Source organism: Zootoca vivipara, chromosome 9, assembly GCF_965207765.1.
Source record: "Zootoca vivipara chromosome 9, rZooViv2.hap1.1, whole genome shotgun sequence".
Lineage (NCBI taxonomy): Eukaryota > Metazoa > Chordata > Lepidosauria > Squamata > Lacertidae > Zootoca > Zootoca vivipara.
This window is the reverse complement of record NC_142592.1, coordinates 69344664-69367721: the sequence shown is the minus strand read 5'-3', so window position 1 is coordinate 69367721 and position 23058 is coordinate 69344664. Positions and strand designations below refer to the sequence as shown.

Below are 23058 nucleotides of genomic sequence, written 5' to 3'. Positions count from 1 at the left end.
CAATGGTTGGTGTTGAATAGTGGCTAAGAAGGATGAAGACACAGCTCTCAAAACAGCCAGCTCTTTATTCTAGCTCTGAGTCCAGACTGAACAGTAGCTTAGCCCAGTTTTTCCCAACCTTGTGCCTGCAGCTGTTTTCGGACTACAATTCCCATCATTCCTGACCAAGGTCTTGCTAGCTAGGGATGATGGGAGTTGTAGTCCAAAAACAGCTGGAGGCACAAGGTTGGGAAACACTGGTTAGCCGACTGTCTTATATAGTATTCAGTAATTTGCAACAGTAACAAACTCCCCCTAGCTACCCAATCCGTGAACAGCACTCTCAATCCATCATTTGCATGTTGTGGACCTGAGTGAGAACTGCAGCCACGTTGCCCAGAACAAGTACTGCAGTTAACTTAATGCATAAGGGATGTTCCCCCCCACTTCTTCGCCCTCCGCTCTCTTTCCCTGTGTCTCCCCTCCGCACCCCTTGTCTCTCCATCCGGAGCCCCCCCCCCAAGACGAGTAGAGAAGGGACGAGGGGGGGGTCTCTATCCAGGCGTCCCCCGCTCCCGTTAACCCTTTCCTGGCCCGCCTTTCTCAATGCAGAGACCAGAGGGTCTCAGGGATCCCTGCGTGGGGGAAACGGGGCAAGGGGGGTCCTCGTGGGGACCCCCTGGGTGGGCGCCCCATGTCCCCCCCCCCCGCCAAGGCGCCTAAGGGACCAAGGAAAGCCCCCTTCGCAGCACGCGTGCAGGGATCGACACCATGCGGACGGGAACCACGAATGGCGCTTTGGGGAGCTGGCGGGGGTCTCTGGGTCCTTTCTCTCCCCCCCCCCCCGCGGCCCCTTTACCTCTTCGTCCTCGCTCCCGATTCTCTTTCCCACGGGGGGGGGGCGTTTCCCCTGCCGCCCCTCCTCCCCTTTCCGAAAGCGCGCGCCCTTAGAGCTACGGCGCAAAAGAGCAATCCGGTGTAGAAGCTCCACTTCCGGGAGAAGCAGGCAGTTTGGGACGGGGCTCTCCTCCCCCCCCCCCATTCCCGGAACAGAAGCCGGATGGCGAGGAGGAGGAGCAACATATTGGGGAGGGGATTTGGGGTTGTAGGGGCGGAGTGAGACAAGGATGTTCCAGGAGGGGAGGGGAGGAATTTAGTGGGGGGCGGAGAGGAAGGTTTCCCCCCTCCCCTCTTCCTTCTGGGGATCAGGAGAGCGAGGGAGGGGCTGATCCCAGCAATCCAACTGCAAAGTGCCCCCCCCCACAATGGTTACATTGCAAAATCCTTCCTTCCCCCACTCCACGCCATGACCTCAGAATGCTCCATCCATGTTTTAGGTCTTGGTGCTCTTAACACCAGGAATGGGGGGCAGAATTGTACCTCACTGATGGTGCCGTGGGCACTGAAGGCTGACAACTCAAGCAGGAGGCATAATGGGGGGGGGCACACTCATAGGAGGAATGGATTCCATTACAAGGCATGGTGAATAATTTTGGCAAATTCAAACGCAAATACGTACGGTGGAGCGATGAACCCCAAATGACTGAGAACTCCCTGCAAACAGCCCCACTCTCCCAGGGCTCGTAGGACCTGGACCTAACCAACCAGATCTTTCGAAGTGTGACAAAACACCCTGGATGTTGGGAGCAGTTTCCATACGCCGACTCCTGGGTAGCGGTCCTGAGAGAGAGCCCTACGTGGCTACAGAAGTTCAAAGGAAAGTATTGTACCTCGTTGATGGTGCCGTGGGCACTGAAGGAGGCAGAAGTAATCAAAGCCCAAAAGAAAGAGCACTTTCCCAGAGGAGAGGTGAAAAAGAAAGAACCAGCCTGGCCCCCAACCGCTCCCATATCAGCCTTTTATTGGCCAGACCTAGAGTTTGGATTTTGGATTTGATATCCTGCTTTATCACTACCTGAAGGAGTCTCAAAGCGGCTAACATTCTCCTTTCCCTTCCTCCCCCACAACAAACACTCTGTGAGGTGAGTGAGGCTGAGAGACTTCAGAGAAGTGTGACTAGACCAAGGTCACCAAGCAGCTGCATGTGGAAGAGTGGAGACTCGAACCTGATTCCCCAGATTACGAGTCTAGTCTACTGCTCTTAACCACTACACCACACTGGCTAGTTAGAACTGGATATGGAACAACTGATTGGTTCAAAATTGGGAAAGGAGTACGACAAGGTTGTATATTGTCTCCCTGCTTATTTAACTTATATGCAGAATTCATCATGCGAAAGGCTGGACTAGATGAATCCCAAGCCGGAATTAAGATTGCCGGAAGAAATATCAACAACCTCAGATATGCAGATGACACAACCTTGATGGCAGAAAGCGAGGAGGAATTAAAGAACCTTTTAATGAGGGTGAAAGAGGAGAGCGCAAAATATGGTCTGAAGCTCAACATCAAAAAAACCAAGATCATGGCCACCGGTCCCATCACCTCCTGGCAAATAGAAGGGGAAGAAATGGAGGCAGTGAGAGATTTTACTTTCTTGGGCTCCTTGATCACTGCAGATGGTGACAGCAGTCACGAAATTAAAAGACGCCTGCTTCTTGGGAGAAAAGCAATGACAAACCTAGACAGCATCTTAAAAAGCAGAGACATCACTTTGCCTACAAAGGTCCGTATAGTTAAAGCTATGGTTTTCCCAGTAGTGATGTATGGAAGTGAGAGCTGGACCATAAAGAAGGCTGATCGTCGAAGAATTGATGCTTTTGAATTATGGTGCTGGAGGAGACTCTTGAGAGTCCCATGGACTGCTAGAAGATCAAACCTATCCATTCTTAAGGAAATCAGCCCTGAGTGCTCCCTGGAAGGACAGATCGTGAAGCTGAGGCTCCAATACCTTGGCCACCTCATGAGAAGAGAAGAATCCTTGGAAAAGACCCTGATGTTGGGAAGATTGAGGGCACTAGGAGAAGGGGACGACAGAGGACAAGATGGTTGGACAGTGTTCTCGAAGCTACGAACATGAGTTTGACCAAACTGCGGGAGGCAGTGCAAGACAGGAGTGCCTGGCGTGCTCTGGTCCATGGGGTCACGAAGAGTCGGACACGACTAAACGACTAAACAACAACACACTGGCTAGACCTAGAGTTAGGAGTTTTGATAGCCTTTGGGGGCATACAACACCCGGGATCCAAGCCTTCTTCCCTTGTCATTTCCCCAGCTGGTGCCTCCCCACCCCCTTCCACCCTGCCAGTCAATGACAGCAGCAGCAACAACAACAATAAAATCAGTACAATAACAATATGCACTGTGGTCCTCTAGCTGGAAGAATAAAAACCTCTGGGACAATGGGAAAGTACTATCACCCCCAAACCCCAGAATAAGCAGCAGCTCTGGGGCTGCCCCATGGGGTTCATGAGTGAAGATGGACCCCCCCCCCGGAGACTTCCCTGGTACCTGCAGCCCCTCCTTCCCCCTCTTGCAATTAGGCTTAGGGGCGGGGAATCTCCCATTAAATTACAGAATTTAAAGTTTTCTTCAGAATATGTAGGAGGCAGGGATAAGTTCTAGTGAAGAAGCAGTGTTTGGAGATCATGTGGTGGGGGGAGGGGGGACAGAGTTTGGTGGAAAAACCAGTCACACACACACACACACACACACACACACACACACACACACACATCTTGCATGCTTGAGTACAGCAACTCCAGGGCATGAACTAAGTATCAGCGGGGAAGGGGCCACGTGCAGAGCAATTCCCATGCAGAGGTCAAAACAACAACAACAACAACAACAACAACAACAACACACACACACACACACACACACACACACACACACACACACACACTGGAAGCAGGACTTCTTCAGTTATAGTTTACTGAGGGTTCAAAGCATACAGTTCTCAGTGGGTCCCCAGTGAGGCACAAAATCCAGTTTTGGCAGTAAAAAAATACACCCACAGTATATCTAGGTCAGGCACACAAACCGGCAGAAGGGAGCAAGGGAGGAAAGAGGCTGGAACGACACAGGGCAATGGAGGTGTGTGTTTCGCTTCCTGTCGTCTGGGAGGGAAGTCAGCAACTGGGCATGTGCAGGGGCTTCACGAAGCAAAGTTTTCTGCCGGCTGCTTCCAGGTACATCCTAGAAACACACACTGTGATTCGTGGTTTATTGCCATATCAATTGTTTTTCAAAGGTTATCGTGATGTGGTCTAGAAACCGGTATGGACGAGCTATTAATATATGGCCCAGCCCTAATCCTCACTCCCCACCAGCAATTCAGATTTTCCCTCTCTATCAAAAGGTATCTTACATCTAAAATTATACTCCCTATTGTGAGACATTGCCTTCAATATTTCATTACTGTTCAGTTTTACATATAAACACAAGAACTTCACATACACATCATGCTTTTAAGACTGATTTCCTGCTGAGTTCATTGCTGTGAAGAAAAGAGTGGATTCTGAGAGGAACATGTCCCACATCCTATATAATAATGTCCAAGTTGTCCCTGCGTCCAGTTGTCCCGTGTGTCCCTGGGGTACTGCGCATGTACCCCAGGGATACATGGATTGGACCAGAGACTTGGAACGCAGGCGCGCGCTCTCTCCCCCCAACCCTTCTGCCTACCGTTTGCGGTCGCCAACCACTCGCTTCTAAGCAGCAGTGCGAGAAGGAGGAGGCTGCGGGATAGACCCGTGCGCTTCTCTCTCTCTCTCTCTCGCGCACACACACACACACAAACCGCCCGCCCGTCGCCACAGCAAACCATCTCAGGCAGTCACTGGAGGGAAACGCAGCCGCAACTTTCCCCTCTCACGGCTGCTGCTTTTTCCCTTCGCGCGCGCTCGCGCTCTCTCTCTCTTACACACACACACGCACACACACAGCTGAGCAGGACACGCTCCTGGCCCGCCACGGCCCACCCACCCCCCGTCCCGACACAGCCGTCTCTAATACCGCGCAGGGAGGAGGGAAAGGGAAACTACAACGCCCACAAAGCCGAGCGAGCGAACGAGAGCCTCGATTCCTCCGTCCAGACAGGCCGCGTTTGAGGGGAAATTAAAGCATTTGGGGCGAAGGGGAGAGAAAGCCGTCTGCGTCTGCCCCTCTCTCGGCTGTGCTTTTATTTTATTTTTACACATCATGCTTTGAAGACTGATTTCCTGCTGAGTTCATTGCTGTGAAGAAAAGAAGGGATTCTGAGAGGAACATGTCCCACATTCCATACATCTAAATGGGTTCTCCCCTGTGAGAGTCCCAAGATGTTTCTTAAACACTCCATTATAACAAAAGCACTTTCTGCAAATCTTTCCATTTAAACTGCTTCTCCTCTTGAGTTGTTGATGGGTTTGTACGGTTAAACTATTAAAGTTCTTCGTGCTCATGAGTCTGTTGATACAGGACTTCCACTAGGACTGACCCTCTATCTACTTTCCTGACATTTACATGGTTTGTCTCTTGTGTAAGTTTCTTGACTTAAATCAAGGGCTCCCCTCTGACTGAAGTTCCTTCCACATGCCATACATTTATATGGTTTCTTCCCTGTGTGTCTGCTGATGTCTTCTAAGATTCTAAGGGACTCATTTAAACTGAAGCTCTTTCCGCACTCCATGCATTTAAATGGTTTCTCCCTTGTGTAAGTCTGTAGATGTTTACTAAGGTGTCCACTCTGACAGAAGCTCTTTCAACACTCCATACATTTATATGGTTTCTCTCCTGTGTGAGTCCGTTGATGTCTTCTAAGGGACTCATTGAAACTGAAGCTCTTTCCACACTCCATGCATTTAAATGGCTTCTCCCCTGTGTGAATCTGTAGATGTCTATTGAGTTGTCTACTCCTACTGAAGTTCTTTCCACACTCCATGCATTTATATGGTTTCTCTCCTGTGTGAGTCCGTTGATGTTTTCCAAAGTTTCCATTATCACTAAAACTCTTTCCACACTCCATACATTTATATGGTTTCTCTCCTGTGTGAGTCCGTTGGTGTCTTCTAAGGGACTCATTGAAACTGAAGCTCTTTCCACACTCTATGCATTTAAATGGCTTCTCCCCTGTGTGAATCTGTAGATGTCTATTGAGTTGTCTACTCCTACTGAAGTTCTTTCCACACTCCATGCATTTATATGGTTTCTCTCCTGTGTGAGTCCGTTGATGTTTTCCAAAGTTTCCATTATCACTAAAGCTCTTTCCACACTCCATACATTTATATGGTTTTTCACCCGTGTGAGTCCGTTGATGGCTTCTAAGGTTTGCATTTAAACTGAAGCTCTTTCCACACTCCATGCATTTAAATGGCTTCTCCCCTGTGTGAGTCTCTAGATGTATGTTGAATTGTCCACTGTGACTGAAACTCTTTCCACACTCCATACATTTATATGGTTTCTCTCCTGTGTGATTCCGTTGGTGTCTTCTAAGGGACGCATTTAAATTGAAGCTCTTTCCGCACTCCATGCATTTATATGGTTTTTCTCCCGTGTGAGTCTGTAGATGACTATTGAGGTGTCCACTCCAACTGAAGCTCTTTCCACACTCCATGCATTTAAAAGGTTTCTCCCCTGTGTGAACCCGTTGGTGTCTTCTAAGGTTTCCATTATCACTAAAACTCTTTCCGCACTCCATACATTCATATGGTTTCTCTCCTGTGTGAATCCGTTGGTGTCTTCTAAGGTTTCCATTATCACTAAAATGCTTTCCACACTCCATACATTCATATGGTTTCTCTCCTGTGTGAGTCCGTTGATGTTGTCTAAGGCTTCCACTATTACTAAAGCTCTTTCCACACTCCATACATTTATATAGTTTCTCTCCTGTGTGAGTCCGCTGATGTATATTGAGGTTTCCCCTCTTTCCAGACTCCTTGCATTGGAATCTTTTCTTGCCCATGTGAGTACCTTGATGTGCTCTAAGTGTTCCACTATCAGTTAAACTCTTTCCATTCTCCATAGCTTTAAACGGTTTCTCCCCTTTTTGAGATGTGAGCTATGTGTGCTCATTCAGTGAAGCATATTCCACATTTCACACATTATAATGGTTTTTTCTAGTGAAATGAAAGTTGCTCCCTCCCCTGAAATTCTGACTTGTCTTCTCCATCGCTTTCCTCAGAATGGGCTGAGAAGAAGTCCTGTTTGGGTTTCAAGGAAGAGAACAAAGAAAAAAAGAACACATCAAGCACCATTAGCAACCTCTCTTATTGCGATGTCTCCTACATTCTCCACCCATGTTCCCAGATTTTTAGGAAATGAAGATGCAATGTCATCAAATGATAGTAATGCATCAGCAACCTTTCATAGTCCTCAATCATCGTTAATAAAGCAGCATGATCTTGGAATACAGCCTTTTCAAATCTATTCTTTCCTCACAGGAAAGGCAGCTGCTCTCTGTCCATCAACAGGTCCTCTCTTTCTCCGTTTCATCATTCCTTTGAACATTTCCCATCCTCTGCATCATAATCCTCCATCCACCCCCGTTTCCACCTCTAAATCTTCATGAATCACCTGCACAGTCCCATTGGCCTCAGGAGGTCCATGTGGACCATTCTGTGAGACCCAGGTCTACGTCTTTTCCAGGGACTGTGGTCTGGGTCAGTCAGAGGACTAGAGACAAGGCTTGGCGCTTGGGGTCAGCTGAATGGGTGCTCAGGGAAGCTCCTGTTCTTCGAGATGGACCTCCGTCTACATGCCTCTCATTGCATGGAGAGAGTAGGAGAAGCAGAAGGAGCAGTAGTTGGAGCATGGGAATCCCAGATGGAAACACCCACCCCCATTGTTCTTTATAATAATGATGTGCTGCCTGACCTTGTGCCCCTCTTCTGACACAGGACTATCCTAATCTGGCACTGAAAAAGCTGGATATCAAAGGCAAATGGATAACTGTACTTAAGGGAAACTTCAACCTTGAACATGTAGTATTGATTCATTAATGGCCAGAAGTTGTGTTATTTCTGGGGACATGAATTTATTCCTGATCCATCTTAAATATCATAATTATAGGATGCCTTGGGGTGTTAGGGGAGCAGTAGTACCTTTGGTGGCCGACATGTTGGGGGGGGGGTCCCACCCTGCACTGAGCGCTCACCTGTGGCTTCCAGAAGCTGCCAGCATGCAACAGAGGCCAGGATCCAAGCAACGGCTTCAACCGGCCGGCTAAACCAGGTGAGGATAGCTGATGGGTCTCAAATCGTTGGTGGGTTGGGGAATTCTGCTGCAGGTGAAGGCAGGCCCTGGTGGATGGAGAGGATGAGAACAACCGTGAATCTCACAGTCAGGAAGCAGATTCTGTCCATGTTGCAGAGGAAAGTGAAAGGAAGATGGGGCTCGTCAACCGGGGAAGGGACCCCATTGAGAAGGAAAACTCGGATCCTAAACCTCCGCTGCCTCGTGGGTTATCCTCAGGAGAAGAAAAGGCTCTGGAGGAGAACCTCTCTAAGACCGTTGGATGGTGTCCTGCACACCTCCTTCCAGCAACTCCTGCAGCCAAACTGGTGCCAAATATACTGCTCTGCTTTCCTTGGGACCATATCAGCCAGGCTGAGAAGGGGGTCTTGTTCTCTAGGCAGCCCAGGACCCCCAACCCCACTGCCCAGGCTTCCATTGCTGCTAACACAGCAGTTTCGTATGAAGAGATGAGCTCAGACCTGTCTATCAAAGTCTGTCCGATGTTGAATAAGGAAAACAGAAGTGATATTTTCATCATACGTCACTGTCAAAGTATTCCAAATATTTGTCTTTTGAAGGAAAGACCACCAAGCATCCTATGGCCCCTTCAAAGCTAATGAAAGTATTGTGCCTGGAACTTTTGTGGGCTGCAGGACCAGGAAAGCTTCTGCCACCATTATCCTTCCAATTGGGATTCAGGCCTCATCCTGGAACTGAAACTGTGGATGATTCCCAGATCTTCCTCTCTTTTAAATTGGAACCAGTGAAGGCAGTGAATGCCTTGTTCGCATTTCCAGAGGTGGTTGGAGGATGGATGGCGGCTAACAGATTTAGGTTGAACCCTGACAAGACAGAAGTAACCTTTTGGGGGGACAGAGGGCGGGCAGGTGGGGGACTCCCTGGTCCTGATGGGTTAACTGTGCCCCTAAAGGACCAGGTACTCAGCCTGGAGGTCATTTTGGACTCACAGCTGTCCATGGAGACGCAGGTCAGTTCTGGGTCCAGGGCAGCTGTCTGGTACACAGGCTGAGACCCTACCAGCCTGCAGACTCTCTCCCCCCCCCCCCCCGAGTGGTGCATGCTCTGGTTATCTCCTGCTCAGAGTATTGTCATGTGCTCAACATGGGGCTACCTTTGAAGGTGACTCAAAACCTCCAAATAATACAGAATGTGGACCTAGGAGCAGCCGCCGGGACCACATATCACTGGTCCTAAAGGATCTTCCCTGGCTCTCAGCGCATTTCTGAGCTTAATTCAAACTCTTGGTGCTGACCTTTAAAGTGTCATGGTTGCATTTTTTCAGGCATAGAAAAGTATTGGTCTCATGTAGAGAGATGATTCCTAGTCTATTGGTTCAAGAAGGTTCTGGTAGTTTTGCTCTGTGATTCAAAGTTGTATTCTCTAACTGGAACATTTTAGCTGATAAGGCAGTTTCCTTTCTGCTGAGAGCAGGTGGTGGGATAAGTGGTTATGAGGTTAAGAATAATAATATTAATAAATTTTAATTGGTACCCCACCCTCCCTGGCCAGAACTGGTTTCAGGGCAGTTGACACTGGCTACAAAGAATAAGAGGAAGAGAAATGCTTTCGAGGTGCAACTTCTATATCAATCCTGAGAGTCTTTCCACGGACTCTGCATCCCTGTTTCTTATGACAGGTGTACATTATCCTCATCCTCAATGAACCCGGCAGTGGGAAAGACACTTAAAGATGGAAACCTGAGAGAGAGGGAAAGGTTTCCGGCTGCTTCCTGGGTGGGATTGCGGAAACAAAGAGCCGCTTCCGGGAAGCTTCCCCTCCCCTCTTCCTCTTGGGATTTCCTCTCCTCTCCAGGGGGACCAATGGTTGGTGTTGAATAGTGGCTAAGAAGGATGAAGACACAGCTCTCAAAACAACCAGTTCTTTATTCTAGCTCTGAGTCCAGGCTGAACAGTAGCTTAGCCAACTGGTTTATATAGTATTCTGTAACTTGCAACAGTAACAAACTTCCCCTAGCTACCCAATCCGTGAACAGAACTCTCAATCCTTCATTTGCATGTTGTGTACATGAGTGAGAATTGCAGTTAACTTAATACATAACAGTTGGACTTGGAAGAACCTAGGAGTCTGGGCAGGGAAGGGGCTTCTGGAGTGGGAAGAGGATGGAGCATGAAGGAAGGAAGGGGTGGGGGGGGCTGACCCCCCCTTTCCAGGGATCCCTCTCTGGTTACCTTGACGGGGAGGCGGATTCCTGGGTGGGAAGGAGAAACCAAGAGGACGGTCGTTCCGGAGCTTCCCCTCGGGCACCACGATGGGGACGTCTCCCTAAAATCTGGTCTTCCGATCTCCCCCCCCCCACCCATGTTTTCCTTCCCTGCCCCAGGGATGCTCCCCGCCTCACTTCCTCAACCTCCCCTCTCTTTCCCTGTGTCTCCCCTCCGCACCCCTTGTCTCTCCATCCGGAGCCCCCCCCCCAAGACGAGTAGAGAAGGGACGAGGGGGGTCTCCATCCAGGCGTCCCCCGCTCTCGTTAACCCTTTCCTGGCCCGCCTTTCTCCATGCAGAGACCACAGGGTCTCAGGGATTCTTGTGTGGGGGAAACGGGGCAAGGGGGGTCCTCGTGGGGACCCCCTGGGTGGGCGCCCCATGTCCCCCCCCTGCCAAGGCGCCTAAGGGGCCAAGGAAAGCCCCCTTCGCAGCACGCGTGCAGGAATCGACAACATGCAGACGGGAACCACGAATGGAGCTCTGGGGAGCTGGCGGGGGTCTCTGGGTCCTTCCCCCCCCCCCCGCGGCCCCTTTACCTCTTTTCCCTCGTTCCCGATTCTCTTTCCCACGGGGGGGGGGATTTCCCCTGCGTGTACCTCCTCCCCTTTCCGAAAGCGCGCGCCCCTAGAGCTACGGCGCAGAGCAGCAATCCGGTGTAGAAGCTCCACTTCCGGGAGAAGAAGGCAGTTTGGGAGGGGGCTCTCCCCCCACCCCATTCCCGGAACAGAAGCTGGATGGCGAGGAGGAGGAGCAACATATTGGGGAGGGGATTTGGGGTTGAGGGGCGGAGGGAGGGAAAGATGTGCCGGGAGGAGTGGGGAGGAATTTAGTGGGGGGAGAGGAAGGTTTTTTCCCTCCCCTCTTCCTTCTGGGGATCAGGAGAACGAGGGAGGGGCTGATCCCAGCAATCCAACTGCAAAGTGCCCCCCCCCACACACAATGGTTACGTTGCAAAATCCTTCCTTCCCCCACTCCACGCCATGACCTCAGAATGCTCCATCCATGTTTTAGGTCTTGGTGCTGTTAACACCAGGAAGGGGGGGGGCAGTATTATACCTCGCTGATGGTGCCGTGGGCACTGAAGGAGGCAGAAGTAATCAAAGCCCAAAAGAAAGAGCACTTTCCAGAGGAGAGATGAAAACGAAAGAACCAGCCTGGCCCCCAACGGCTCCCATATCAGCCTTTTATTGGCCAGACCTAGAGTTTGGATTTTAAATTTGATATCCCGCTCTATCACTACCTGAAGGAGTCTCAAAGCGGCTAACATTCTCCTTTCCCTTCCTCCCCCACAACAAACACTCTGTGAGGTGAGTGGGGCTGAGAGACTTCAGAGAAGTGTGACTAGACCAAGGTCACCCAGCAGCTGCATGTGGAGGAGCGGGGAAGCGAACCCGGTTCCCCAGATTACGAGTCTAGCCTACCGCTCTTAACCACTACACCACACTGGCGAGACCTAGAGCTAGGAGTTTGGATAGCCTTTCGGGGCATACAACACCCGGTATCCAAGCCTTCTTCCCTGGTCAGTTCCCCAACTGGTGCCTCCCCTCCCCCTTCCACCCTGCCAGTCAATGACAGCAGCAGCAGCAGCAGCAATAAAATTAGTACAATAACAATATGCACTGTGGTCCTCTAGCTGGAAGAATAACTCCTGGGACAATGGAAAAGTACTATCATCCCCAAACCCCAGAATAAGCAGCAGCTCTGGGGTGCCCCATGGGGTTCATGAGTGAAGATGCCCCGCCCCCAGGAGACTTCCCTGGTACCTGCAGCCCCTCCTTCTCCCTCTTGCAATTAGGCTTAGGGGCGGGGAATCTCCCATTAAATTACAGAATTTTATGTTTTCTTCAGAATGCGTAGGAGGCAGGGATAAGTTCTAGTGAAGAAGCAGTGTTTGGAGATCATGTGGTGGGGGGAGGGGGGACAGAGTTTGGTGGAAAAACCAGTCACACACACACACACACACACACACACACCCATCTTGCATGCTTGAGTACAGCAACTCCAGGGCATAAACTAAGTATCAGCGGGGAAGGGGCCACATGCAGAGCAATTCCCATGCAGAGGTCAAAACAACAACAACAACAACAACAACACACACAGGCAGCAGGACTTCTTCAGTAATAGTTTACTGAGGGCTCAAAGCATACAGTTCTCATTGCGTCCCCAGTGAGGCACAAAGCTTAGCTCCTGAGAGCAAATCTAGTTTCAGCAGTAAAAAAAATACACCCACAGTACATCTAAGTCAGGCACACAAACCGGCAGAAGGGAGCAAGGAAGAAAGAGGCTGGAACGACACAGGGCAATGGAGGTGTGTGTTTCGCTTCCTGTCGTCTGGGAGGGAAGTCAGCAACTGGGCATCTTCAGGGGCTTCACGAAGCAAAGTTTTCTGCCGGCTGCTTCCAGGCACATCCCAGAAACACACGCTGTGATTCGTGGTTTATTGCCATATCAATTGTTTTTCAAAGGTTATCGCGATGTGGTCTAGAAACCGGTATGGACGAGCTATTAATATATCGCCCAGCCCTAATCCTCACTCCCCACCAGCAATTCAGATTTTCCCTCTCTATCAAAAGGTATCTTGCATCTAAAATTATACTCCCTATTGTGAGACATTGCCTTAAATATTTCATTACTGTTGTTTTACATATAAACACAAGAACTTCACATATACATCATGCTTTGAAGACTGATTTCCTCCTGAGTTTATTGCTGTGAAGAAAAGAGTGGACCCTGAGAGGAACATGTCCCACATTCCATACATCTAAATGGGTTCTCCCCTGTGAGAGTCCCAAGATGTTTCTTAAACACTCCATTATAACAAAAGCACTTTCTGCAAATCTTTCCATTTAAACTGCTTCTACTCTTCAGTTGTTGATGGGTTTGTATGGTTAAACTATTAAAGTTCTTCCTGCTCATGAGTCTGTTGATACAGGACTTCCACTAGGACTGACCCTCTATCTACTTTCTTGACATTTACATGGTTTGTCTCTTGTGCAAGTTTTTTGACTTAAATCAAGGGCTCCCCTCTGACTGAAGTTCCTTCCACATGCCATACATTTATATGGTTTCTTCCCTGTGTCTGCTGATGTTTTCTAAGATTTCCACTGTGACTGAAACTCTTTCCACACCCCATACATTTATATGGTTTCTCTCCTGTGTGAGTCCGTTGATGTTGTCTAAGGTTTCCATTATCACTAAAACTCTTTCCACACTCCATACATTTATATGGTTTCTCTCCTATGTGAGTCCGTTGGTGTCTTCTAAGGGACTCATTGAAACTGAAGCTCTTTCCACACTCCATGCATTTAAATGGCTTCTCCCCTGTGTGAATCTGTAGATGTCTATTGAGTTGTCTACTCCTACTGAATTTCTTTCCACACTCCATGCATTTATATGGTTTCTCTCCTGTGTGAGTCTGTAAATGTCTATTGAGGTGTCCACTGTACCTGAAACTCTTTCCACACTCCATACATTTATATGGTTTCTCTCCTGTGTGAGTCCGTTGATGTTTTCCAAAGTTTCCATTATCACTAAAACTCTTTCCACACTCCATACATTTATATGGTTTTTCACCCGTGTGAGTCCGTTGATGGCTTCTAAGGTTTGCATTTAAACTGAAGCTCTTTCCACACTCCATGCATTTAAATGGCTTCTCCCCTGTGTGAGTCTCTAGATGTATGTTGAATTGTCCACTGTGACTGAAACTCTTTCCACACTCCATACATTTATATGGTTTCTCTCCTGTGTGATTCCGTTGGTGTCTTCTAAGGCACGCATTTAAACTGAAGCTCTTTCCACACTCCATGCATTTAAATGGTTTCTCCCCTGTGTGAATCTGTAGATGTATATTGAGTTGTACCCTCTTACTGAAGTTCTTTCCACACTCCATACATTTATATGGTTTTTCACCCGTGTGAGTCCGTTGATGGCTTCTAAGGTTTGCATTTAAACTGAAGCGCTTTCCACACTCCATGCACTTAAATGGTTTCTCTCCTGTGTGAGTCCGTTGATGTGTTTTAAGTCTTGCATTGATATGGAAGCTTTTTCCACACTCCATGCATTCATATGGTTTTTCTCCCATGTGAGTTTGCTGCTGTAATTTAAGGTCTCCACTCTGACTGAAGCTTTTTCCGTACTCCATACATTTAAATGGTTTTTCTCCCGTGTGAGTCTGTAGATGAATATGGAGTTGTCTACTCCAACTGAAGCTCTTTCCACACTCCATGCATTTAAAAGGTTTCTCCCCTGTGTGAACCCGTTGGTGTCTTCTAAGGTTTCCATTATCACTAAAACTCTTTCCGCACTCCATACATTCATATGGTTTCTCTCCTGTGTGAATCCGTTGGTGTCTTCTAAGGTTTGCATTTAAACTGAAGCTCTTTCCACACTCCATACATTCATATGGTTTCTCTCCTGTGTGAGTCCGTTGATGTTGTCTAAGGCTTCCACTATTACTAAAGCTCTTTCCACACTCCATACATTTATATGGTTTTTCACTTGTGTGAGTCCGCTGATGTTTATTGAAGTTTCCCCTCTGATTGAACCTCTTTCCAGACTCCTTGCATTGGAATCCTTTCTTCCCCATGTGATTCCCCTGATGTGTTCTAAGTGTTCCACTATCAGTAAAACTCTTTCCACTCTCCATACCTTTAAATGGTTTCTTTGCTCTTTGAGATAGTTGATGTGAGCTATGTGTGCTCATTCAGTGAGGCATATTCCACATTTCACACATTTTGATGTCTATTCCTAATGAAATGAAAGTTGCTCCCTCCCCCGAAATTCTGACTTGTCTTCTCCATCGCTTTCCTCAGAATGGGCTGAGAAGAAGTCCTGTTTGGGTTTCAAGGAAGAGAACAAAGAAAAAAAGAACACATCAAGCGCCATTAGCAACCTCTCTTATTGCGATGTCTCCTACATTCTCCACCCATGTTCCGAGATTTTAGGAAATGAAGATGCAATGTCATCAAATGATAGTAATGCATCAGCAACCTTTCATAGTCCTCAATCATCGTTAATAAAGCAGCATGATCTGGGAATACAGCCTTTTCAAATCAATTGTTTCCTCACAGGAAAGGCAGCTGCTCTCTGTCCATCAACAGGTCCTCTCTTTCTCCGCTTCATCATTCCTTTGGACATTTCCCATCCCATCCTCTGCATCATAATCCTCCATTCACCCCCGTTTCCACCTCTCAATCTTCATTAATCCCCTGCACAGTCCCATTGGCCTCAGGAGGTCCATGTGGACCATTCTGTGAGACCCAGGTCTACGTCTTTTCCAGGGACTGTGGTCAGGGCACTCAGAGAACTAGTGACAAGTCTTGGTGCTTGGGGTCAGCTGAATGGGTGCTCAGGGAAGCTCCTGTTCTTGGAGATGGACCTCCGTCTACATGCCTCTCATTGCATGGAGAGAGTAGGAGAAGCAGAAGGAGCAGAAGTTGGAGCATGGTAATCCCAGATGGAAACACCCACCCCCATTGTTCTTTATAATAATGATGTGCTGTCTGACCTTGTGCCCCTCTTCTGACACAGGACTATCCTAATCTGGCACTGAAAAAGCTGGATATCAAAGGCAAATGGATAACTGTACTTAAGGGAAACTTCAACCTTGAACATGTAGTATTTATTCATTAATGGCCAGAAGTTGTGTTATTTCTGGGGACATTAATTTATTCCTGATCCATCTTAAATATCATAATTATAGGATGCCTTGGGGTGTTAGGGGAGCAGAATTCCCTTTGGTGGCCGACATGTTTGGGGGGGGGGTTCCCACCCTGCACTGAGCGCTCACCTGTGGCTTCCAGAAGCTGCCAGCATGCAACAGGGGCTGTGATCAAAGCAACGGCTTCAACTGGCTTCAATGGTAGGAGGCATAATGGGGGGGGGGGCACACTCATAGGAGGAATGGACTCCATTACAAGGCATGGTGAATAATTTCTGGCAAATTCAAACGCAAATACAGTGGAGGGATGAACCCCAAATGACTGAGAACTCCCTGCAACTGAGAACTCCCGGGCTCAAAGGACCTGGACCTAACCAACCAGATCTTTCGAAGTGTGACAAAACACCCTGGATGTTGGGAGCAGTTTCCATACGCCGACTCCTGGGTAGCGGTCCTGAGAGAGAGCCCTACATGGCTACAGAAGTTCAAAGGAAAGTATGTTGATGGTGCCGTGGGCACTGAAGGAGGCAGAAGTAATCAAAGCCCAAAAGAAAGAGCACTTTCCCAGAGGAGAGGTGAAAAAGAAAGAACCAGCCTGGCCCCCAACGGCTCCCGTATCAGCCTTTTATTGGCCAGACCTAGAGTTTGGATTTTAGATTTGATATCCCGCTTTATCACTACCCGAAGGAGTCTCAAAGCGGCTAACATTCTCCTTTCCCTTCCTCCTCCACAACAAACACTCTGTGAGGTGAGTGAGCCTGAGAGACTTCAGAGAAGTCTGACTAGCCCAAGGTCACCCAGCAGCTGCATGTGGAGGAGCGGAGACGTGAACCCGGTTCCCCAGATTACGAGTCTAGTCTACCCCTCTTAACCACTACACCACACTGGCTAGACCTAGAGCTAAGAGTTTGGATAGCCTTTGGGGGCATACAACACCCGGGATCCAAGCCCTCTTCCCTTGTCAGTTCTCCAGCTGGTGCCTCCCCCCACCTTCCACCCTGCCAGTCCATGACAGCAGCAGCAGCAGCAGCAATAGCTCTGGGGTGCCCCATGGGGTACATGAGTGAAGATGGACCCACCAGGAGACTTCCCTGGTACCTGCAGCCCCTCCTTCCCCCTCTTGCAATTAGGCTTAGGGGCGGGGAATCTCCCATTAAATTACAGAATTTTAAGTTTTCTTCAGAATGCGTAGGAGGCAGGGACAAGTTCTAGTGAAGAAGCAGTGTTTGGAGATCATGTGGTGGGGAGAGGGGGGACAGAGTTTGGTGGAAAAACCAGTCACACGCACGCACACACACACCCATCTTGCATGCTTGAGTACAGCAACTCCAGGGCATAAACTAAGTATCAGCGGGGAAGGGGCCACGTGCAGAGCAATTCCCATGCAGAGGTCAAAACAACAACAACAACAACAACAACAACAACAACAACAACAACACACACACACACACACACACACACTGGAAGCAGGACTTCTTCATTTATAGTTTACTGAGGGTTCAAAGCCTACAGTTCTCAGTGGGTCCCCAGTGAGGCACAAAATTTAGCTCCTGAGAGCAAATCCAGTTTCAGTAGTAAAAAAATACGCCCACAGTATATCTAAGTCCGGCACACAAACCGGCAGAAGGGAGCAAGGGAGGAAAGAGGCTGGAACGACACAGGGCAATGGAGGTGTGTGTTTCTCTTCCTGTCACCTGGGAGGGAAGTCAGCAACTGGGAATGTGCAGGGGCTTCACGAAGCAAAGTTTTCTGCCGGCTGCTTCCAGGTACATCCTAGAAACACACACTGTGATTCGTGGTTTATTGCCATATCAATTATTTTTCAAAGGTTATCGTGATGTGGTCTAGAAACCGGTATGGACGAGCTATTAATATATGGCCCAGCCCTAATCCTCACTCCCCACCAGCAATTCAGATTTTCCCTCTCTATCAAAAGGTATCTTACATCTAAAATTATACTCCCTATTGTGAGACATTGCCTTCAATATTTCATTACTGTTCAGTTTTACATATAAACACAAGAACTTCAAATACACATCATGCTTTTAAGACTGATTTCCTGCTGAGTTCATTGCTGTGAAGAAAAGAGTGGATTCTGAGAGGAACATGTCCCACATCCTATATAATAATGTCCAAGTTGTCCCTGCGTCCAGTTGTCCCGTGTGTCCCTGGGGTACTGCGCATGTACCCCAGGGATACAGGGATTGGACCAGAGACTTGGAACGCAGGCGCGCGCTCTCTCCCCCCAACCCTTCTGCCTACCGTTTGCGGTCGCCAACCACTCGCTTCTAAGCAGCAGTGCGAGAAGGAGGAGGCTGCGGGATAGACCCGTGCGCTTCTCTCTCTCTCTCTCTCGCGCACACACACACACACAAACCGCCCGCCCGTCGCCACAGCAAACCACCTCAGGCAGTCACTGGAGGGAAACGCAGCCGCAACTTTCCCCTCTCACGGCTGCTGCTTTTTCCCTTCGCGCGCGCTCGCGCTCTCTCTCTCTTACACACACACGCACACACACAGCTGAGCAGGACACGCTCCTGGCCCGCCACGGCCCACCCACCCCCCGTCCCGACACAGCCGTCTCTAATACCGCGCAGGGAGGAGGGAAAGGGAAACTACAACGCCCACAAAGCCGAGCGAGCGAACGAGAGCCTCGATTCCTCCGTCCAGACAGGCCGCGTTTGAGGGGAAATTAAAGCATTTGGGGCGAAGGGGAGAGAAAGCCGTCTGCGTCTGCCCCTCTCTCGGCTGTGCTTTTATTTTATTTTTATTTTTTATGGAGGCTTTTATTGGGTGTTGCTTAGGGAAACGGGATCCACAGCAACCTTTTGATAAGAGGCTGGAGCCGGAGTGGCTTGACCACCACATCTCTCTCCACACACATACCGCACACACACACACAACCCCCCCACCCTTCCCACCCCCAATACATTCAGTCCTCCCTATTCCACAGTGACCCTGAGTGCAAACTTGCCACCAGCCTGGCTGCAATGCGCACTTAGCTCGCGCAGGCGGCACATCCCAGAAAAGCCCCGCTCACTTCTCTCTCTCTCTCTCTCTCTCTCTCTCTCTCTCTCTCTCACACACACACACACACACACACACACACAAACCGCCCACCCGCCGCCACAGCAAACCACCCAGGTGGAGCCTGGGGTCTTCCACGCACATCCCCGCTGGTGGAGGCGACGCCTGCGCCGTCCCAGGGCTTCCCCTCTGTTCCCGCCCAGCTAGCGCCCGTTTACTAAACGGGCTGAATTCCACTAGTTCCATATATCTAAATGGGTTCTCCCCTGTGAGAGTCCCAAGATGTTTCTTAAACACTCCATTATAACAAAAGCACTTTCTGCAAATCTTTCCATTTAAACTGCTTCTACTCTTCAGTTGTTGATGGGTTTGTACGGTTAAACTATTAAAGTTCTTCCTGCTCAAGAGTCTGTTGATATAGGACTTCCACTAGGACTGACCCTCTATCTACTTTCCTGACATTTGTATGGTTTGTCTCTTGTGTTAGTTTCTTGACTTAAATCAAGGGCTCCCCTCTGACTGAAGTTCCTTCCACATGCCATACATTTATATGGTTTCTTTCCCGTGTGTCTGCTGATGTTTTCTAAGATTTCCACTGTGACTGAAACTCTTTCCACACTCCATACATTTATATGGTTTTTCTCCTGTGTGAGTCCGTTGATGTTGTCTAAGGTTTCCATTATCACTAAAACTCTTTCCACACTCCATACATTTATATGGTTTCTCTCCTGTGTGAGTCCGTTGGTGTCTTCTAAGGGACTCATTGAAACTGAAGCTCTTTTCACACTCCATGCATTTATATGGTTCCTCCCCTGTGTGAATCTGTAGATGTCTATTGAGTTGTCTACTGTGACTGAAGTTCTTTCCACACTCCATGCATTTATATGGTTTCTCCCCTGTATGAGTCCGTAGATGTCTATTGAGGTGTCCACTGTAACTGAAACTCTTTCCACACTCCATACATTTATATGGTTTCTCTCCTGTGTGAGTCCGTTGATGTTTTCTAAGGTTTGTATTACCACTAAAACTCTTTCCACACTCCATACATTTATATGGTTTTTCACCCGTGTGAGTCCGTTGATGGCTTCTAAGGTTTGAATTTAAACTGAAGCTCTTCCCACACTCCATGCATTTAAATGGTTTCTCTCCTGTATGAGTCTGAAGATGTCCTCTAAGTTGTCCACTCTGACTGAAGCTCTTCCCACACTCCATACATTTATACGGTTTCTCTCCTGTGTGAGTCTGTAGATGTATATTGAGGTGACCACTGTGACGGAAACTCTTTCCACACTCCATACATTTATATGGTTTCTCTCCTGTGTGAGTCCGTTGATGGCTTCTAAGCTTTGCATTTAAGCTGAAGCTTTTTCCGCACTCCATGCATTTAAAAGGTTTCTCCCCTGTGTGAATCTGTAGGTGTATATTGAGTTGTCCACTCTGACAGAAGCTCTTTCCACACTCCATGCATTTAAATGGTTTCTCTCCTGTGTGAGTCCGTTGATGTGTTTTAAGTCTTGCATTGAAACGGAAGCTTTTTCCACACTCCATGCATTCATATGGTTTTTCTCCCGTGTGAGTTCGCTGGTGTAATTTAAGGTCTCCACTCTGACTGAAGCTTTTTTCGCACTCCATGCATTTAAATGGTTTTTCGCCCGTGTGAGTCTGTAGATGAATACTGAGTTGTCCAGTCCAACTGAAGCTCTTTCCACACTCCATGCATTTATATGGTTTTTCTCCTGTGTGAGTCCGTTGATGTTGTCTAAGGTTTCCATTATCACTAAAACTCTTTCCACACTCCATACATTTATATGGTTTCTCTCCTGTGTGAGTCCGTTGGTGTCTTCTAAGGTTTCCATTATCACTAAAACTCTTTCCACACTCCATACATTTAAATGGTTTCTCTCCTGTGTGAATCTGTAGGTGTATATTTAGTTGTCCACTCTGACAGAAGCTCTTTCCACACTCCATGCACTTAAATGGTTTCTCTCCTGTGTGAGTCCGTTGATGTGTTTTAAGTCTTGCATTGAAACGGAAGCTTTTTCCACACTCCATGCAATCATATGGTTTTTCTCCCATGTGAGTTCGCTGGTGTAATTTAAGGTTTCCACTCTGACTGAAGCTTTTTTCGCACTCCATGCATTTAAAAGGTTTCTCCCCTGTGTGAACCCGTTGATGTCTTCTAAGCTTTCCATTCTCACTAAAGCACTTTCCGCACTTGATACATTCAAAAGGTTTCTCTCCTGTGTGAGTCCGTTGATGTTGTCTAAGGCGTCCACTATCACTAAAACTCTTTCCACACTCCATACATTTATATAGTTTTTCACTTGTGTGAGTCCGCTGATGTTTATTGAGGTTTCCCCTCTGATTGAAGCTCTTTCCAGACTCCTTGCATTGGAATCCTTTCTTGCCCATGTGAGTCCCCTGATGTGTTCTAAGTGTTCCACTATCAGTGAAACTCTTTCCATTCTCCATACCTTTAAATGGTTTCTCCCCTTTTTGAGATAGTTGATGTGAGCTATGTGTGCTCATTCAGTGAAGCATATTCCACTTTTCACACATTATAACGTTTTTTTCTAGTGAAATGAAAGTTTCTCCCTCCCCCGAAATTCTGACTTCTCTTCTCCATCACTTTCCTCAGAATGGGCTGAGAAGAAGTCCTGTTTGGGTTTCAAGGAAGAGAACAAAGAAAAAAAGAACACATCAAGCACCATTAGCAACCTCTCTTATTGCGATGTCTCCTACATTCTCCACCCATGTTCCCAGATTTTAGGAAATGAAGATGCAATGTCATCAAATGATAGTAATGCACCAGCAACCTTTCATAGTCCTCAATCATCGTTAATAAAGCAGCATGATCTGGGAATACAGCCTTTTCAAATCTATTCTTTCCTCACAGGAAAGGCAGCTGCTCTCTGTCCATCAACAGGTCCTCTCTTTCTCCACTTCATCATTCCTTTGAACATTTCCCATCCTCTGCATCATAATCCTCCTTCCACCCCCATTTCCACCTCTAGATCTTCATTAATCCCCTGCACAGTCCCATTCGCCTCAGGAGGTCCATGTGGACCATTCTGTGAGACCCAGGTCTACGTCTTTTCCAGGGACTGTGGTCTGGGTCAGTCAGAGAACAACCGTAGTTACAAGGCTTGGGGCTTTGGGTCAGCTGAATGGGTGCTCAGGGAAGCTCCTCTTCTTGGAGATGGACCTCCGTCTACATGCCTCTCATTGCATGGAGAGAGTAGGAGAAGCCGAAGGAAAGCAACTGGCACATGGGGATCCCAGATGGAAACACCCACCCCCATTGTTCTTTATAATAATGATGTGCTGCCTGATCTCGTGCCCATCTTCTGGACTATCCTAATCTGGCACTGAAAAAGCTTGATATTAAAGGCAAATGGATAACTGTACTTAAGGGAAACTTCAACCTTGAACATGTAGTATTGATTCATTAATGGCCAGAAGTTGTGTTATTTCTGGGGACATGAATTTATTCCTGATCCATCTTAAATATCATAATTATAGGATGTCTTGGGGTGTTAGGGGAGTAGTAGTACCTTTGGTGGCCGACAGGTTATGGGGGGTCCCCACCCTGCACTGAGTGCTCACCTGTGTCAGTATGCAACAGGGGCCGTGATCCAAGCAACGGCTTCAACTGGCCGGCTAAACCAGGTGAGGATAGCTGATGGGTCTCAAATCCTTGGTGGGTTGGGGAATTCTGCTGCAGGTGAAGGCAGGCCCTGGTGGATGGAGAGGATGAGAACAATAGTGAATCCCTCAGTCAAGAAGGCAGATTCTGTCCATGTTGCAGAGGAAAGTGAAGGGAAGGTGGGGCTCGTCAATTGGGGAAGGGACCCCATTGAGAAGGAAAACTCGGATCCTAAACCTTCGCTGCCTCGTGGGTTATCCTCAGGAGAAGAAAAGGCTCTGGAGGAGAACCTCTCTAAGACCGTTGGATGATGTCCAGCAACTCCTGCAGCCAAACTGATGCCAAATATACTGACCTGCGTCTCCAAAGAATAAGAGGAACAGAAATG

The 23058-nt window shown here is 48.2% G+C and overlaps 2 protein-coding genes and 1 pseudogene across 3 annotated transcripts in view; all 3 read right to left on the bottom strand.

Annotated features, from left to right (window-relative positions):
* Nucleotides 1-22761, bottom strand: part of LOC132592718 (uncharacterized) — a 28578-nt gene extending 5817 nt beyond the window's left edge. Inside the window, exons 1-2 of the mRNA XM_088676533.1 lie at nt 22631-22761; nt 8012-8156 (exon numbers count right to left, since the gene is read on the bottom strand). The gene's annotated coding sequence lies outside the window, so the exon portion shown is untranslated. The remainder of the gene's footprint in view (nt 1-8011; nt 8157-22630) is intronic.
* The window catches only part of LOC148684696 (uncharacterized), a 36242-nt pseudogene continuing 16977 nt past the window's right edge, over nt 3794-23058 (bottom strand). Inside the window, exons 2-4 of the transcript XR_015951716.1 lie at nt 13426-15168; nt 5910-6762; nt 3794-5658 (exon numbers count right to left, since the gene is read on the bottom strand). The product of XR_015951716.1 is annotated as an uncharacterized LOC148684696 (transcript). The remainder of the gene's footprint in view (nt 5659-5909; nt 6763-13425; nt 15169-23058) is intronic.
* Nucleotides 17471-22767, bottom strand: LOC148684697 (uncharacterized). The gene is given in 3 exon segments (XM_088676531.1): nt 17471-19594; nt 19596-21681; nt 22631-22767. Coding segments are annotated over 2 exon segments (2085 nt in total). The 5' UTR covers nt 21554-21681; nt 22631-22767; the 3' UTR covers nt 17471-19467.